At 42.3% G+C, this 18,957-nt stretch overlaps 1 protein-coding gene across 3 annotated transcripts in view; it reads left to right on the plus strand.

Moving 5' to 3' along the window:
• TNPO3 (transportin 3) overlaps window positions 1-18,957 on the plus strand; it is a 59,397-nt gene that overhangs the window by 21,099 nt on the left and 19,341 nt on the right. For all 3 annotated transcript variants that reach the window (XM_083183263.1, XM_083183265.1, XM_083183266.1), the window contains exons 5-10: window positions 2,759-2,902; window positions 3,900-4,075; window positions 10,027-10,165; window positions 11,119-11,265; window positions 17,064-17,171; window positions 17,373-17,464. In XM_083183263.1, the coding sequence (XP_083039389.1) occupies window positions 2,759-2,902; window positions 3,900-4,075; window positions 10,027-10,165; window positions 11,119-11,265; window positions 17,064-17,171; window positions 17,373-17,464 (806 nt within the window). The remainder of the gene's footprint in view (window positions 1-2,758; window positions 2,903-3,899; window positions 4,076-10,026; window positions 10,166-11,118; window positions 11,266-17,063; window positions 17,172-17,372; window positions 17,465-18,957) is intronic.

An 18,957-nucleotide genomic window follows, 5' to 3' on the forward strand; every position in this document is an offset into this window, starting at 1 on the left:
GCTAGGAAACAAGTACCCAAAAATCTTTGCTTCATGGATCTACTAGAGAGGGTGACCGGTTCTGCACCAGAGAAATTCCTGGAGAATTTGTTGGTTCAAACTTTTTACTAAGGCTACTTTTTACTCCTTCTATTCTCTGTGGTGCTGGCTTCCACCGTTCCATCACAGCTGCCTGCACTGGATGCCATGTCAGATTTTTTTATAGGTCGCCATCTCCTAATCTGGATGCTGTATTGTGACTTGCCCGTCTAGTTCACAGTTCCTGTAAACCAAGCAGAAACTCTGATATGCAGAGTCAGTATTTGGGTGTGGATTATCAGATAGACAGTGTCTAGATAGACATTGAATAGGTCAACCTGAAAAGGTGGAATGGTTCAAATTGTCAACACGGAAAAAGTAGACACATGAAAAGGTCTATACTTTTCAAAATTTGATTTTCATGTCGGTATGGACCCCCAGTTAGTGTTGCGCGTACCCTCGCATAGCTCGCTTTGGTCGCCATGCTTCTGGCCTGATGCCTCGATTTGCTTGGCACAGTTTGCCGTTCATGTGTAGTCTATGGAAGAAGAAACATTTAAAAATGAATGTCAACCTTTTTATGTGTCTACTTTTTGACCCTGGCGATCTACTGCATTTCATCCTTTTGGTGTCCTATTTACGGTCTGTCTAGGAATTTACCTGATAACATGGCTGCTACTTTTCAGAGCCCTGCAATTAGGTGTACGCCACCCAGCCAGCATGAAATCCCACTCAGTGAATGGCTGGGAATTGCTTTGCAGGGCTTGTGAAAATGAGCTACATTGGCGATTAGCTGCAAATCCATTTGCGAGTTGCTTACCATCAAGTAATTTTATTTCCCTGTGTGTGCGCTGTTGGATTCGGCTGGAGCTGACGTCGCATGCTTCCCCTCAAACCTCTGGCGCACTGGCATTTTCACTGACACTACCAGATAACGGACCGTTACCACCCCCAAACGCCATCTTTCTGTCAATCAGATTGCATAAGGCCAGCAATTTTATAAAGAAGGATGCATCCTACATGCTCGCAGCGAACTGTATGCATGCGCAGTCGATAATCGCTCTGTTTGCGAATTTGAAGCCAAGCATATGCAATCAGGCCATTGCATGTGTTGTCTTGCTGCAATTTACATCTTGATTGAGAGATCTGATGAAAGTGTTTATTCAGCCTGTTGCTGGAAAAGCCAAAACCAGCATCAGGCAGAATGGTCAGCGATGCTGACTGTTCATACATTCGGCCTGCTATCATTTAGATAGCAGCGCCGATATGCGCCCCCGTATTTTACAGCACACTGGCTCCTTAATACATGGGGGAGAAGCGTTATCAGTACACATAACGTGCGCTGATGCCCCTTCTCCCCCATAACGACTGGTCATACATCTGCCCCTAGGTTTGAAAAAAATGACAGGTGGTGATTGGCTGGTGTTATCACCTTCCACCTTTTTTAAACAGTGAGCTGAACAAATAAGAACATACATAACCGAGTAAAACACTGATCGATGGCTGGGTGCAGAATCGCCATCGATGGCATCTGCACCGATGGCCATCCCTAGCAGCAGCAGCCTGGTTATTTTTTATTTTACTTGCAGTAGCAGCACTGAACTCAGTCTCCAGAGTTAATACATCTCAGCTGCCACAGGTGGCAGTGCTGAGCTCAGGCAAATGCATTGTAATGAAAAAATAAACTGAAAGTAAGAGAACGACTATTCATCTTTTTGGGATAGGCGGCTCCCTCAGTCTTTTATGGGTTCCGTTCAAAAGATCCGCTTCATTTGCGAACGACCCATCTCTACTTCAGGCTTAAAACATCTGCCCCAATATCTGATATATATACTTTATCTTCATTGTTATCGATGTACTGTAGAATCATCTGATATCAGAGATTACTTTGTCTTTGGCGACAGCATCCATAATGGAGTCACAGTATTGGAGATATCACCTCCATCCCCACATATTTAACTTTTGGATGGCAGGGACATAAGTCATGGTATCGGTGATGACTTCATCATTGTGAATTAGATGTCTAGATCATAAATCACAGCATCAGATATTACTTCTCCTTCATCTTAACCAATGTAATTGTGGATGAAAATTTAACATGGTGTCGAAACCATTCTCTTTCTACAAAGTTTTCCTGTCCTCTGAGATGGACAATCTGCATATTCCCATGGGTGCCTCAAGCCGCCCAGTGTTGCGAGTGAAGCTCCAGTTTCATGTCTTTGGATCAGTCCTGCAGCAGGAGGCGTGACCCTACTGCATTACCATATTAGTGCTGTCACTGCTTTTATGTAAGCAGCTATAGCAACTCCAACCACATTTGAATGGTGCACAACATGTGCAGGCTAACTGTCTGTGACAACATCATTAGGGGATAGATGAAAACTATTAGTTTGATTTAAACCAGTTTATTTTCGTTTAATAATATAATGAGGTTTTACATTGACTTCTCAAAACAAAAATATGAATGGCACTAATGCAATTCCTCTTTATGATGGAGCTTCATAAATGAATCTGGTTATCAAACAAATATGGTAAGTTGAAAAAATATTGACTGGCTTAATTGTATATTGCTTTTGTAGCGTAAGAGATATTTGATATATATATATATATATATATATATATATATATATATATATATATATATATATATATATATATATATATATATATATATATATATATATATATATATATATATCTATATCTATCTAATTTGACTGTATGTTTCCATCTTCTTCAGATGACTTGTGTAGAGAAGTCCATGGACAATGAGAAAATGCTGATCAAAACTTTCAAATGTTTGGGTAGCTGGTTCAATTTGGGCGTCCTAGACAGCAATTTCATGGCTAACAATCGTCTTTTGATGCTTCTCTTCCAGGTTCTGGTGAGTTCAGAAACCTTCTTTTTTTCCTTATGGTATTACTGCAGTGGTGATTTTTAGTTTTGCAGATGATATCTCCTGAGATGTTTTGCTTATGTAATACTGCTATCACTAAAATCTTATGTCTTAGGGCAGTGGTTCCCAACCTGGGGTACTTTTACCCCTAGGGGTACTCTGCAGACCGGTTGGGGGCAATTTAAATTAAATTGGTAATTGGGGAAGAAAGTCTTCCGATGGTAGAAGTCCTCTCCCACATTGCCTTACTACCGGCATACCTCCCAACATTCTCACTTTTTAAACCAAAGCGTTGCACCGTAAGAGGGGACATGGCCTCCATATAAAGGGGGCTTGGCCTTGCTGGGATGATGTGACCACAAGCCACACCTGTTTTCAGTTACTATGGCGTCACAGCCAGCACTGTGCCCCCAGCCCCTCTACTACAGAGCGTCTATTTCCCGCTGCTCTGCTCCCAACGTTTAGGAACTGCTGTCGTAGGACAAAAGTGTTATTTTTCTGCTCTGCATAGCTAGAGGAAAAACAATTTGTGTTCTGCAATGGATCTTATTAATGGCTTAAGTCGTCTGGTGTAAATAAATGTGTCATTCATTGAATAGAGTGCTGCACAGTATTTCATTCATTTGTTTGCATCACCCCAATTGAAAACCAGCTGCTACAAAATAGGCTATTGCTGTTAACTGAATTGTGCAATGATCTTGTATAGTTTTAGCCCTTATCCAATGTATTTTCATAGTCGTAACTAATTGCATGCTAATAGTGATACAGGTGCATTTCCTATGTAAAATAACTGGTTATTGTTTTTCCATACTTTTAGATGCTTGGGTGCTACTAATAAAAACAGAAATCCTCTATTTTTAGTGTGTATATAATCTTCCACAACATTATTTTAGTTTTTTTTTTATTTAAATACAAATGTCAATATTAGTTGTGATTTTTGCTTGTTTTTTATTTTAATTTTTGTTTTATATTTGAATGTTTTCAGCAACAGGACCAGACACCGTCCAATTTGCATGAAGCAGCATCTGACTGTGTCTGTTCCGCCCTCTACGCTATTGAGAACGTTGAGACTCACCTGAGCCTGGGAACACAGCTTTTTCAGGGAGTACTCTCCTTTGAATCGGCTTATCACATGGCAGTGGCACGAGAGGACATGGACAAGTAAGATAAGAGAAATGTTGTGAGAGACTCATGACAGCAGGGTAAAAGGAGAATGTTCTAACCGTAATAAATGTTGAGTCCTGGTCGATATTTATCACTATCGGAAATATCGGCCAGCAGAGAATGCCAGATATGGGAGGCTCAACCTGTATCTTTCCTTTTTGTTATTCACATTTTAATAATTTTACATTTTTCTGTGTTTATTTCTATTGAAAGAACATTTCATGATCAATTTAGTTGTCAAGTAAAGATTTTATTTTCAGCACAAGTCCTTTTAATGTACATAAAACTCTACATCCTAAAGATCTGTGCAACAGTAGTCTGCCAGCTGACTCAGGTTTTCCCTGAGCCCTATGTATTTGTCTCTGTACACGTTTTGCTGGCAGACTGCGCACTGGCCTCAGTTAGTCTGTGGGAGAATGCAAATGAGAAAATCCTTCCTCTGGTTTATGCATTGATCAGCATTTTCATGCAGCCAACATACAGGGGACATCAGTGACTGAGCATAAGCTGAAAAGGGCAATTCCGTATCCTGGCCTTTTACCTTTAGAAGTGCAATGGAGAAATGAGCATGGAATGTGTTGTAAATGGATTTAGTGTCATATTTTATCCTGATTTCATTTCATATAGGAATGTGTGACATATTTTTATATAGAAACTTTTCTCAATAAAAAAGCACAGTTGTATTGCTATGGAAGCAGGTTAAACTGAAAGATGAAGATAACTGAATAAAATCCATACAAGCACACTTGAGCTGGAATTCAATTTGTCTCGGTATATTACCGCTAGCAAACTGAATCCAGTTGGCCCGGGAGCCAGGAGTACTCAAGAATTTGCTTTTAACAGCCTCAGTAGGCTAGGGGAAAAAGGGAGTACATTTGAATAGCCCATAATATTAAAAACCAAGGCCACCTCCCTTTTCAGTCCGTTTTAATTTACCATGTGTAATTTAATACCAGCCTTATTGGTGACTGAGAAAATGTTGGTTTTGGTAGCTAATTTAAACTATACAGCCACAGGTATATAATAGTGTAAAGGTAAAGTGTATGTATGTAGCTTTGCTGAAGGGTGCAATTCATATATTTTCCACTTCAGATATCTATATAAAGCCTGATGACTATTTTATTAGACCTAAAGTATAAATAAAATGTATGCAAAAACCGTAATGAACTTCAATAATTGGGTATTTGTCCTTTTTTTAATCTGGTAAATCAAGTATTGATCTGGTACTTGTTTCCTATCTGGGCGCCCAGGTTTTCTACGTACGGCACCGTAATGAAATCGGATCGCATCGCATCGTACACATACACGATATTGAACGATTCGATTTCCCATAGGAAACAATGTGAAATGGCTCAATTTAGCCAAATTCTCATAGGAACAATAGTAAATGGGCCAAAAACACCCCTGAACATTGAAATGTCCCCCCAAAACTAGTTGACGCCACCCCGCCATCAACGTGAACCCGAAGCGTGGCGAGCGCAGCGAGGCCGCGAGGGGCGGCGGTACGCGTCCTCCGACCTTTTCATGCCCTACTATCCACGTCGGCGTGGAGTGAGAATAGAATAGTGTGGCGAGCGCAGCGAGCCACCGAGCCCGAAGCGTGGCGAGCCCCGCGAGGGGACGCGGATACCTTCACAGTTATACGCGTCCCCTCGCGGGCTTCCCAGGTGTCCATGGCGACGCGGACACCTGGGAAGCCCGCGAAGGGACGCGTTTACCTGTGAAGGTATCCGCGTCCCCTCGCGGGGCTCGCTGCGCTCGCCACGCTTCGGGCTCGCTGCGCTCGCCACACTATTCTATTCTCACTCCACGCCGACGTGGATAGTAGGGCATGAAAAGGTCGGAGGACGCGTACCGCCGCCCCTCGCGGGCTCGCTGCGCTCGCCACGCTTCGGGTTCACGTTGATGGCGGGGTGGCGTCAACTACTTTTGGGGGGACATTTCAATGTTCAGGGGTGTTTTTGGCCCATTTACTATTGTTCCTATGATAATTTGGCTAAATTGAGCCATTTAACATTGTTTCCTATGGGAAATCGGATCGCATCGCATCGTTCAATATCGTGTATGTGTACGATGCGATGCGATCCGATTTCTCTACGGAGAATAGCATGGTGCGCAATTAACTTAGCGGGCGCCCAGATAGGAAACAAGTACCATTGATCTTAATACATCTGTGACAATTCTCCATCCCTGCCAAAAACACAGATCAATGGCCGTCTGATTGCCGGTATGTCAGGGAATTGGGGAAATTAACCATGTTCAAAATGGCTGATTCTCCAATTCGAGACACAAAATGGTCTGTATCGGGTTTTTATACATGTTTAATATTTCTGGTCTCCTAACCTGGCTGCCAGGGGATTGGGGCATTGTCCTAATATATTTCAGGTGTATGAGGGTCATGAGTTGTATTTACACCGAAACAAAAACCTCCCAAGTCCTTAGCAAAACATGTACTATCACTTTTATCTGCATTTTTGTTACGTTTTGCATTGAGTTACCTGAACGAGTTCCATATTTATTACTTGAAATACTGTATTTACAATTAACATTATATCTCAGGTTATTCAGATGTCCTACACTTCTAACCTGCCTGTGTTACGCAGCTCAAATGAAATCAGTGCTAGTGTGGTCAAATTAAACAGCACCGCCACCATTGCCAATGGAGAGTCCAGGAGATATAGGTTCTATTTGGTTGCTCCTTAACCCTGCTAGGGATGAGTGGTATTTACCCAATAGCTGAGTATCGGGAGGGAGATTGATCACAAATAACTTTCTGTGAGGGTGTGATGAGATTATTTCTGCAAAAAAAAAAATGTATGTGTCGATGTATGTGTCGATCTAAGCCATGTCCACCTCCAATGACCCATACTCAACAGAGCACCAATTAAATATGTCCATTGGGGGCCATCTACTGCTTCTGGGCTGACAGTTGAATTCCCCCTTTTAAGGTTGAACAGCCATGCCTGTAGAGTTAACATGATATACTAGTTGACCTGTGTGTTGTATATGTTTTACTCCGCAATTGAGTCATAGATATTTTTTTATAATTTAGTTGCATATCTGTTATAGATGGCTGTATATATGCAGACGGCATAATTCTGCATAATTGTAGAGGAAGTAGTCACTACCTAATATGCCTGTAAGACCACATGTTTACCCCTCGTGAATCTGCCAGCACTGCTTTACAAGCTCTTTAGTTAATCACTCCTATCAGAAGTCACATACGCAGCCAATATGAGTTTGCTGCTCTGAAGGAACCTCAGATGTATACTATGCAATTCTAAACTGAGAGTCCCAACATCAGATACAGGCAACTTGATATCTCCAGCACACATGCAGCACATCAATCATTCAGGAAATGGATCTACCTCCTTCCTCTCTGTTGGTTAAACTTGCAGGAATGAGTTTTATAAACCTAGCTAAAGTGATGGGGTTACATATGCGTTTCTGTATGAGGGTGTGATGATACATAGAGATATATCTATCTATCTGTTGTGAGTGGATGTGTAGCTCCACTTATGAGAGTGATCTTAATTTAGTATATATACTTATATATAAAACACTCCTTGCTTCTAAGGGCTTCTGCTATCCCTGAGATACATAAAGCAATGGTGAGTTACTTCAAACAGAGAAATGTATATCAATAGATAAGGGTTCAGCAACATGTGCTAGCTATATAAATATTATATATATATATTTATCTCTATCTCTCCTATCTATAATCTGGAGGGGGGGGGGGGGATCCGGCTCTCCCTGTGTGGTGGTCGGTGCTGGGTGCCCACATCTTTGTAAAGCATACAGTGGATGGGGTTGGATGCAGCACTCCTAGCAACTTTGCGAATAAATCACCGGTCGAGATATTATAACAAGGTTTCATTGCCTATAATGTTGCCGCATTAAAGGCAATGAAACATTGTTATAATATGCATTAACGAGTGATTTACTCGCAAAGTCGCTAGGAGTGCTGCATCCACCCTATCCACTGTACATAGTGGATACTATCTATAACTCTATAGCTCTAACTATATTTAGTTAAAAGCCAGTCATTATGACTGCTTAAGGCCCCCATACACTGTTTAGGCCCGATTTCACCCAGTTCCAGCGGATCAAGCCAAGAAATTAAACATAGAAACATAGAATTTAAAGGCAGATAAGAACCACTTGGCCCATCTAGTCTGCCCCTTTGGGTGAAATCATCCCAAATTGCATCTGTATGACATCCGATGACACGCCTATCTGCAGAGCGGGCAGGCGCTTTCCATGCTTGGCATCCCCGGCTGTCAGAAGATTAAAGAAGAAAAAAAACACACACAGAAGAATGGGTGGCTGCTGATTGGATGTTTAGAGCTCTTAGCCAATCAACGGTCACCCATTCACTTCAATGTTGTTGGTTTTTTTTTCTTCTTTTTTTAAATGTGTCCTCTGCCTGCAGCTCCTCATAAGTTACATGCGATCAAGTGCCAAAATGTATGCAAGTCCTCCCCGGGAGCTCAAGGGAAATCTGGTCCGACTTGTCCTTAGGAGAAGTTGGCCTAATGTATGGGGGTCTTTAGTCCCTATCTATTCCTTTTTCCAATCTCTTCCCATATCCTGCATGTTTGAAACAGATCATTTTGCTTTCACTTTCTCTTAAGGAGTAGTTTTTTCCATTGAGTGGTTTGTTACTGCCTCACAGCACTGAAGTCATTGGTTCAATTCCCACCACAACCCTAACTGTGTGGAGTTTGTATGTTTTCAAAGTGCTTAAGTGGGTTTCTCTGGTTTCCCTCCACAATGCAAAAATATTCCTGTAAGTTAATTGGCTCCAAACTAAATTTTACCCTAGTATGACTGTGTAGGCAAGATTCTACACCCTTTTCATGTAAATGCTCTTACGTCTTGTCATACATTAATGCATTAAGACACAACAGTTAAGCAGTGACACTTTGCTTGTATCCGTCTGCATGTATATTTATAGTTCAGGTGTATAGTTCTGTGTGTATGCATTAGTTCTTTTTAAATGAATTAATCATACAGAATACAATTTGGCACAGAAAGACTGGAAAAATTAAAACCTATTTCCATGCGGTGGGGGACGCGAACCCTGCCCGTCTCTGCTTCAGGGAGACTGGGGGGGGGGGTGGGGGGTGGTGACCCGGGGGAGCTCCTTTAGAAGAGGATGTGCATGCGTCTCGTGCACGCCCATCCCCTTCTTGGGGTTGGCGATATGACCGCCAGACTCCCGCTGAATAAAGCACGCTCCATCTGTACTTTTTTTAACATGTTTTTTAAAAGAGCTATATAGGGCCTGATTCTGGTTGCTTTGCAAAAGCGAACTCCTTTAATGGACAAAACCAGAGAGAGTTAAATTTGGATTGGGTGTGTTTAAACAGAAATCTAAATTGCAGTGTAAGAATAAAGCAGCCAGTATTTCCTTTGCACAGAAACAAAGTAACGCGCCCAAATATAACATGTTACATCTGCCCCACCTGCAGTGCACATGGTTTTGTCAAATAAAGGAGGAGGATTTTGCAAACCAAACAGAATCACCCCCATAGGCTAATCAAGTTCATTCTGGAGAAATAGCGGGTATCACCTATTTATCTTAAGTCATACTTTTTTACTCTAATTCCCATTTCCCATTCTATCCCATTTGGTTATAAGGTATAGGCATATTAGCCACTAGCTGGTCTGAGAGTCACCACACCGGTGAGCATTAAGAATGGGTGAAAATATATTGTTTGTATACAAAACCCTTACAGATTAACTTATTTCAAATATTTTAGTACTGGAGGGATAGTCACCATAAGGGTATCTATCCTATGTCTAGTATAATACATACCTAATAGAAATATAGATAGATATAGCTAATTACTGATGTAATTACAGTCTTTATTTTATTTTTTTCCCCTCACTATACTTTTAATGGTGACACTAAAAGTAATTTTACATTCTTGCATATTTCGCAGGGTGTTGAATTACTGCCGGATGTTTACAGAACTGTGTGAAACCTTTCTGGAGAAGATTGTGTCTACTCCAGGTCATGAGCTAGGAAACCTGCAGACACTGGAACTTCTCTTGATTTGTGCTGGTCACCCACAATATGAGGTAAGTGGAGTACCTTTATGAATTGCACAATGCAGTCATCTAGCCTCTGTATTTGCAATAAAGGAACTACATGCATGATGGCAAATAGAATATATATATATATCTCTTGTCCATATCCTGCCATGTTTTAATCCTTTGTGAAATTGTCAAAATTGGTGTGATATTTGCCAGCTAAACATTTGTTTTCATCATAATGACCTGTAATGTTTACCTTTACATAGGAAATATAATCTTTTTTACACAACATTTAATTTGAATGTATATAACAAATATGAGCATTACTGGATTTTTTTGCCAATATTTTGCATCTCCGAGTTGTTATTTTGCATATCTCTCACATATGTTGGTATTCAAGGGGGTCGTGTGTCGTCCCCCATTTCCTCACTCTCCCTGTTATCTATCCGAACGTCAATAATGGGAGAACAGTTTGGAATCTCCCTAAAACAGGGTGTTAAAAATCCCAATCTCGCCGATCCCTATCTTTTGTCGGTCTGAATCTGCAAATAGAGGGGGGGGGGGGGGGGGATGGATTGGGTATTAGCCGAGTAATCATTCAAACTCTATTCGCTTACAAAGAATATCTCAGAATGTGACCATTTTCGGGGTCCGGAAGAAAAATAGTATAAATTTGCCCCATATGGCCCCTAATCTGGATCTCAATGAGGTTTTGCAAGTGGGTGTGCACACTTTTTAATGGGTAATGTTAAAAAATAAAAATAAGGTTTGCTTGGGTCCTTTTATATCATTCTGCTAATGGTTTTGGTGAATGGTTCACTTCAATAAAGACCAAACAAAATTCATTTTTTCTCTCGCCCTGTTACAATGTGAATGCACCGTGCACTGTTGTACGCCATATTTTTATAAAAAAATTATTAAAATTGTCCTTCATTATATAGCTTACTGTACAGTATATATTACATGTATTGGTGACTATGTATTTGCTTTTTCTTCAGGTCGTTGAAATCTCATTTAACTTTTGGTATAGACTAGGAGAACATCTTTACAAAATAAGCGACTCTGTGCTGCATAGTATCTTTAGACCATACATACAAAGGCTTCTCCATGCCCTGGCAAGGCATTGCCAACTTGATCCAGATCATGTAAGTTTGTTGTTTTCGGTCTACAGGCCTGCACTTAAATTAGCAGTCAGTGCTGTATTAGAGTTGACAATGTGTGTCTCCAGGTGTAACAATAATATGGTGTACTATACTAGTAAGCCTGCTCGAAGCAAAGGCTTTGAAAGATTGTCTGCTACCTTGTGATTGTCTCTGTGTTTGTGCATGTGTGAGAGAGAAAGATGTAGTTTCTCTCGCTGCCAAAAGATGGCAGTGTTTCTTCTACGATCCCATGGCAGCCTTAACATTGGGATTCCATCCCTCCTCCTCGTAATTAGACAGGTTACTTTTTTCCCAGGGACCTCCCCTTCCTGTATAAATCCCTGCTCCTCCCATACCCTGGTGTCTTTTTTTCCTGTCTCCTTGTGTAGTTAGAGGCAGGAGTGGTTACTTTATTTTGGGCTCACTTCATAGATACAGGGGGTCACTATGGGGAAGAGCAACATGGAAGCGTGGCTCTAAGAGTACTGTCCATGTAAAAAGGTCAGGAGCGGATGGGTAAGTCTCCTTAAAAAGCATATATGTATATCACCTTAAACCGCTGCGGAAATCCAGCATGATACTGCTACTGAGAACGGCGGCGTCCAGGCAGCGTGTGCGACTACAAGCACCAGGATTCAGAGCGCCGGAGGCGACTTCCGCCAACGCCAGGCTTTCAGAGTGGCGGTGACGCGCTTCCGCCGCGGCAGGACTACAGCGTCCACAATGCATTGCGGGACGCCATTTCCGGCAACAGCACGCACGGCGCGCTCTGCACAGTTAAAAGCCGCTGGACGGGCGGCACTATGGCAGCTTGTATGAAAGCAGAGGGATCTCTGAGCAAGCGGTGGACAGCGTTTTCTGAGAGGCCAGTGGCAGTGACTTGTTTTAGCCGGTTTAAGGTAGGACACTTCCTTACTACTCAGATACCTCATATGCTTAGAGGATATCTCTCATGGGAATATGTTCATTCAGGTCCTTTGACAGTATGGAACAGCAGAATCTGCCTTCCCCCACTAGAGAAGAGAGTGCCCCTGTGAGGTGAGCCTTGTTATTTTTTTTTTTTATGCTAATAGGAATAGGGTTTTTTTTTTTTGTTATAGCATAGTGACAGGCTTTCTTTCTCCATAGTGTGCCGGATATTGAGGTACAGACTGGAGCTAGGAAGAAAACAATTAAGAAAAAGCATAGAGAAACATGCTGCATGAACTGTGACAGAAAGTTTGAATTTGTACAAGGCAAAACACTATGTGGACAGTGTGAAGTACGACCTAAACAGGACTCAGGAGCAAGTAGTGATAGTCATACTAAGATGCTTAAGGATTTGATGGACTGGATGAGAGACTCTTTCGTTTCTAAAACAGAGTATAGGGAGGATCAGGGCTCTAAAAGGTCCAGAGATCAAGCAGGTCTGCCATATGAGGATCCCAATACTTCTGATGAGCAGGACGGGGCACAGGTTGCCGATGATGAGCCTGGTGAAATCAAGGAGGACACTAGAATATTCAATTTTGAGACAGTTGAGATTATTCTGAAAAATATATATAAAACCATGAATTATGAGGATCCGGTAACTCCCGTGGAGGGGGCGGATGTATTATTTGAGGATAGGTCGAAAAAGACAAGATCCTTTCCGGTACACCGTGTAATCAAAGAGGTCATTAATAAAGAATGGACGAATGTGGAGGAAAAAACAGGGCAAGTTGTTCCGAGTCGACCGGATGTATCCCATTAAGGATGATGATTTTGTTAAATGGTGCGGATTACCAAGAATTGATGCAGCTGTGGCGGAGGTTACATCTCGCACTACCTTACCGTTGGAGGACGGAGCCTCCTTCAAGGATCCAATGGATCGAAGAATGGAGAACTCATTAAGAAAGCTACACTTCTCCACGGCTGTATCTTTGAAGGCGGGTGTATCCATGGCATCAGTAGCCAGGGCCCTTAGGGTATGGTGTACCACTCTTCATAATGACATTGAGGAGAAAATCTCCAGACAATATTTATTAAAGAATTTAGAGGTGATCCAAAAATCGGTGGAGTTCTTATGCGAAGCCTCATTGGATGTGACAACATTTGCAGCCAGGGCTATGTCAGCTGGAGTAGCCACAAGAAGAGCTCTATGGCTAAGGCCCTGGGCTGCTGACTCCAATTCAAAGAACCGTCTAGTATCGTTACCTTTTGAAGGAGCATTCCTATTTGGGACCAAACTGGATGCACTAATTCATAGGCTTACGGGAGGTAAATCCTTGAAATTACCTCAAGATAGGAAGACTCGTTTCCAATATCCTTCAGGCTCCAGACAAGCGTTCAGAGAAGCCAAGTCTTATAGGCCAGGTAGGCCATACAGTCAGAGAGGGGCTTTCGCCTCTTCTCGCCAGTCCTTTCGTCAAAACTTCCGAAGAGGTGGCAGGCAATGACAGTCAGCAGTTTCCCCCGGTAGGAGCCCGGCTGTTACTATTTACCAACATTTGGGGGAATTCAGTTCAGGACATTTGGGTTCAGAACATAGTGTCCGAAGGTTATCAGCTGGAGTTTGCTCAGGTACCAATCAAGAATTATTTTATGGAATCAAGAAATCCGAGATCAAAGTTGGAAGAGACAGAATTGAAGAAGATCATAGTCAATCTGCTACTAATAAGAGCAATAGAGCCGGTTCCATCAGAACAGAGGATGGAGGGGTTTTACTCCAATCTTTTCCTAGTCAGGAAGAATACAGGAGGTTTCAGAACGATAATAGACCTAAGGCGTCTGAATCAATACCTGGAAGTAAGGGAATTCCAGATGGAGACTATGAAGACGATCACAGCAGGAGTAAGAAGAGGAGACTTCATGGTGTCTCTAGACTTAAAGGACGCCTACTATCATGTTCCGATCCACAACAGTCACAGAAAATTTCTCAGGTTTTCAATCAAGGGAAAACACTATCAGTTCACGTGCCTCCCCTTCGGGTTAGCCTCATCCCCGAGGGTATTCACCAAGGTGCTAATAACAGTGATAGCGAATCTCAGGAAGAGGGGGATTCTGTTATGGCCTTATTTGGACGATATTTTGATAGCTGCTCCCTCCAAGCAAATTCTAATGAAACAGCTCAAGATAGTAAAGGAGCACTTGCAGTCGCACGGATGGCTGGTGAACGAAGGAAAGAGCCAGCTGGAGCCAACACAAAGAATAAAGTTTCTGGGAGTGATGATAGATTCCGTGAAGTTCACCATTTCCCTGTCAGAGGAAAGATGTTTGAAGATAAGAGAACTAGCGGTCGCCTTGGCAGGAAGAAGAGTTGTAGTTCTCAGAGATTGGGTAAGGCTTTTGGGAATGATGTCATCCACGATCGGGATAGTTCCATGGGCTCAATGGAACATGAGAGAATTACAGTGGGCAGTGTTGCCATACCTAAAGAGAAGATGGACAAAGGCAGAGAAGGTGTCAATTCCGGACAAAGCAAAGAAATCTCTGTCATGGTGGAGCAAGCCAACCCTGAGGGACAAGGTGACATCGTTGAAGATGCCCAAATTTATAGTCATTACAACCGACGCGAGCCAGTTAGGCTGGGGAGCCCATTCCGAAGGAGAGACGGTACAAGGGCTATGGACAAAAGGAGAAAGTCGGAATTCATCCAATTGGCGAGAGGCCGAGGCGGTATGGAGAGCAATCGAGTTCTTTTCTCCAAGAATCAGGAAGTCAGATTTAAGAATCTTCTCCGACAATACCTCAGTCGTGGCCTACATAAATCATCAGGGGGGCACGAGGAGCAAGTCCCTAATGAATGTAGTTGCGAAGATAGTGTCATGGGCAGAGGAGAATCTGAATTCACTATCAGCCTTATTCATGCCCGGGAAACAGAATGTGCTAGCAGACTTTCTCAGTCGAAAACAGATCCTCCCAGGCGAGTGGGAGTTGAATGGGGAGACCTTCAGGGAACTAACCAGCCGGTTTGGAGTTCCAGAAGTGGACCTCATGGCGACACATTTGAACAAAAAGGTAGAGAAATTCTTCTCCAGATTTTGGCTACCCCAAACATCAGCAGCGGATGCCTTGTCAGTCCAGTGGACGTTCCGACTAGGGTATGTGTTCCCACCATTTCCATTGATTCACAAGGTGTTAAAGAAAATAATGGAAGATCAGGTAGAGGTGATAATAATCCTTCCTTTCTGGCCTCGGAGATCCTGGTTCTCAACAGTACAGAGATTGGCGATTCTGGGTCCATGGACCCTCCCACTGAGACCAGATTTGTTAAGACAGGATCAAGTGCTTCACCCAGATCCAGCTACTCTAGCTTTGACGGCTTGGAGATTGAAAGGAACTCCTTGAAGCAGAAAGGTCTGTCAGACCAAGTGGTGGCGATCCTGCTACAAGCAAGGAAGAAAGTTTCTTCGAATATCTACTATAGGGTATGGCGTACCTTTATTAACTGGAGAGGGGTAACATTACCAATACAAGAGACATCCACAGCAGAGATTCTACAGTTCCTGTGTAGAGGGTTCTCCGAGGGTCTGGCCAACTCTACATTAAAGGTGCAGATCTCAGCCTTGAGCGTCCTGGTGGAGAGAAGGCTGGCAGAAGAACAATTGATTATAAGATTCTGTAACGCAATTAAGAGAATGAGACCTCCATTTGAACCCTTGTCCGAGACTTCGTTGAGACATTTAACATGGAAAACAGTATTCTTAGTTGCCATAACATCGGCAAGAAGAGTCAGTGAACTACAAGCCCTTTGGGCTGAAGAACCATATTTAAAGATACTTCCAGGAAGAATTGTTTTAAAGACAAATCCACATTTCGTTCCAAAAGTGGTTTCTGAATTTCACCTCAATCAGGAGATCTCGCTACCTTCATTCTATCCTGACCCACAGAGTGAAGAAGAAGAATTGTTACACAGACTAGATGTGGTAAGATGTATTACCATTTACCTACAAAGAATGGAGGATGTTAGGCAATCAAGAAGCCTGTTCATCATCCCGGAAGGAGCCAGAAAGGGGCTCACACCTACCAAGCAGACCATCGCTAGATGGTTGAGAGAAGTTATCTCATTTGCATATAAATTGGAAGGAAGAGAAGTTCCGGCGATCATTTCGGCACACTCCACGAGGGCTACGGCGACTTCCTGGGCTCTGAAGGCGAATGCATCAGTCAAGGATCTGTGCGACGCCGCTACTTGGTCCTCAGTCCATACCTTTTCAAGGCATTATGAGCTAGATGTTTCAAGAACTCAATTTGGGAGTCAAGTTTTGCAGAGTGTGTTTAAAAAGTAAAATATTATAGAACAGGCTTTCGTGTCCCTCCCTTTCTTATTTGCTTTGGTATTTCCCAATGTTAAGGCTGCCATGGGATCGTAGAAGAAAACATCGGATTATACTCACCGATAATTCCTTTTCTTCTTAGAGACCATGGCAGCCATGGTTTGCCCTCCCTTTTGTGTTCTTTTTTCCCAGGAATGGAAGGAGACACTCGAAAAGACACCAGGGTATGGGAGGAGCAGGGATTTATACAGGAAGGGGAGGTCCCTGGGAAAAAAGTAACCTGTCTAATTACGAGGAGGAGGGATGGAATCCCAATGTTAAGGCTGCCATGGTCTCTAAGAAGAAAAGGAATTATCGGTGAGTATAATCCGATGTTTTTGGAGACACACAAACAGGCAATAGATATAGAAAAATATATAGATGATTATTGTACAGCAATAAAACCTGTTGAACACTATTGCTTTTGATGTCATTGCCTTCAGTAGAAAACATCATGGTTAAGAATTGATATTCTTGGAACATACCTGTGAAAAAAATTTAATTCTCATTATTTTCTTGCTACAGGAGGGTGTTCCTGAGGAAACGGATGACTTTGGGGAGTTCCGTATGCGAGTTTCTGACTTGGTGAAGGATCTCATCTTTCTGGTGGGCTCCATTGAGTGTTTTTCGCAGGTAATTTTGCTAAAACCACCCACATTATTTCCTATTTACTTTAGCAATTAAACTGTTGAAAGTGACCTAGGAACTGCAAAGAATTGCTGAAGTATTCAACTGCAGTGGTTCAAAAGCATTGACAGTTGTGTGGAATTACTTTGTTTACATTTACCAAATGTTGTAACCATTTCCATTTATGTTCTCTTTTTGTTTCTTCAGTTGTATTCAACCCTGAAAGAAGGGAATCCTCCGTGGGAAGTCACTGAGGCCGTGCTATTTATTATGGCTGCCATAGCCAAAAGTATAGACCCGTGAGTATTTGAAAAGTCCTAGATGAGTACATACAGTTTCTTTGTTTGGAGAATGCAAACAGTTGGTGGCCTTTATCCCCAGCACTCTGTCTCCTAGGGGATACAATAATCCTCCTTTCTTCCACTTTTTTTTTCTATTTTCTCTCCAATAGGAGGTGTGCACAGTATAATCTGCTCTCAAAGTGGTGTACCTTATTTTATTGGACCACTAGATGCACAACCTCATCAGTTCATGGCAGGAGGATTTATGTACACTGTATCAGCTTGCTTGTGTTGTGTGAGGTCAATCACCAACCATCCTGCCTTTGGGTGGGAATTTTATGCTGCAGATCCCTGCTGCATCACAATCACTATTGTTTATTCTATTCTTTACCCTTTAATTTAGTAGTTAAACGTGAATATTTCAAGTTCTTTTGACATTTCCAGCTGGATCCTGGCAAAGATTGTAGTCAGCATGTAGAATGGGGATTTGTGGAGTTTTTAGTATTGATTTATTAACTTAGTCTCCCAATTGAAGGGTTCAGGGCCATTTAGATCCTGCACACTGGACGCAGACTAGCAAATAGGTGGATTAAATGGATAACACGATCTCCCTTTCAACAAGCTTAACTAGTTGTCGCTGTACCTATGGTTTTCCACAGCGTCCAATTTTATAGTATAGCAACCTGTTTGCAAACACTCCTTAGTCCAGCACTGTTGGGCAACACAGTGGTGTCATCTTACTGGTGTCTGCTGTCCCCTTTGCTGGAAGCTAACTTGCTAGGTGGCAAATAACAAGCCACTTAGGCCTGCGCAATTTTACAAATTCAGCCATTCCATTTTAAGATTATGGATGGCAAAATTTTATGATCCTGTGGACAAGATCGAGTTGCTTTGCCGTCAAACTCCCAATCTATATGAGGTTTCTGAGCATATAATGAAATCCCAGGCACAAACAGCATCTGTATCTTTAGTGATTCCCTCTCATTGGTCTCAAACAGGTCTCCAGGCTTTCCCAAGATGAATATGTAAGGGAAAAGCAAACAATAGGGAAATGTAATTAAACAAATACTCACAATAAAAACATATGAATAAGCATGACAACAAATTCCCAGTGGCACACACTGGAACACTGCAATGTTACCATCCCTGATTGGTTAGAAGTTCACCTGACCCTCCGGGTAAGTCAGGTAATAGTCCCCTCACAAGGTCCACAGCATGTAATGGGTCCAATAAATGCCAGAACCACACTTTAAGCCTTGCAGATTCTTGGATCCTTCTCAGAAGTGTAGTTTTGACTCTGGCAAAGTCCAATATTTATAGACTGATCAATTAATTTGTCCAGAATCCATTTCCTGTGTCAGCAGCGTTTTTGGCTCACTGCGCATGTGTGAGTAGCTGGATCCAAGATGGCGTGCGTTCCAACAGGAAGTTGATTCTGGACAGATAGGTTAATTGATCAGCCTTTAAATATTGGACTTTGCCAGAGCCAAAACCACGCTTCTGCTAGGTGC

The sequence above is a fragment of the Crinia signifera genome, chromosome 4 (genome assembly GCF_055691185.1).
Source record: "Crinia signifera chromosome 4, ASM5569118v1, whole genome shotgun sequence".
NCBI lineage: Eukaryota > Metazoa > Chordata > Amphibia > Anura > Myobatrachidae > Crinia > Crinia signifera.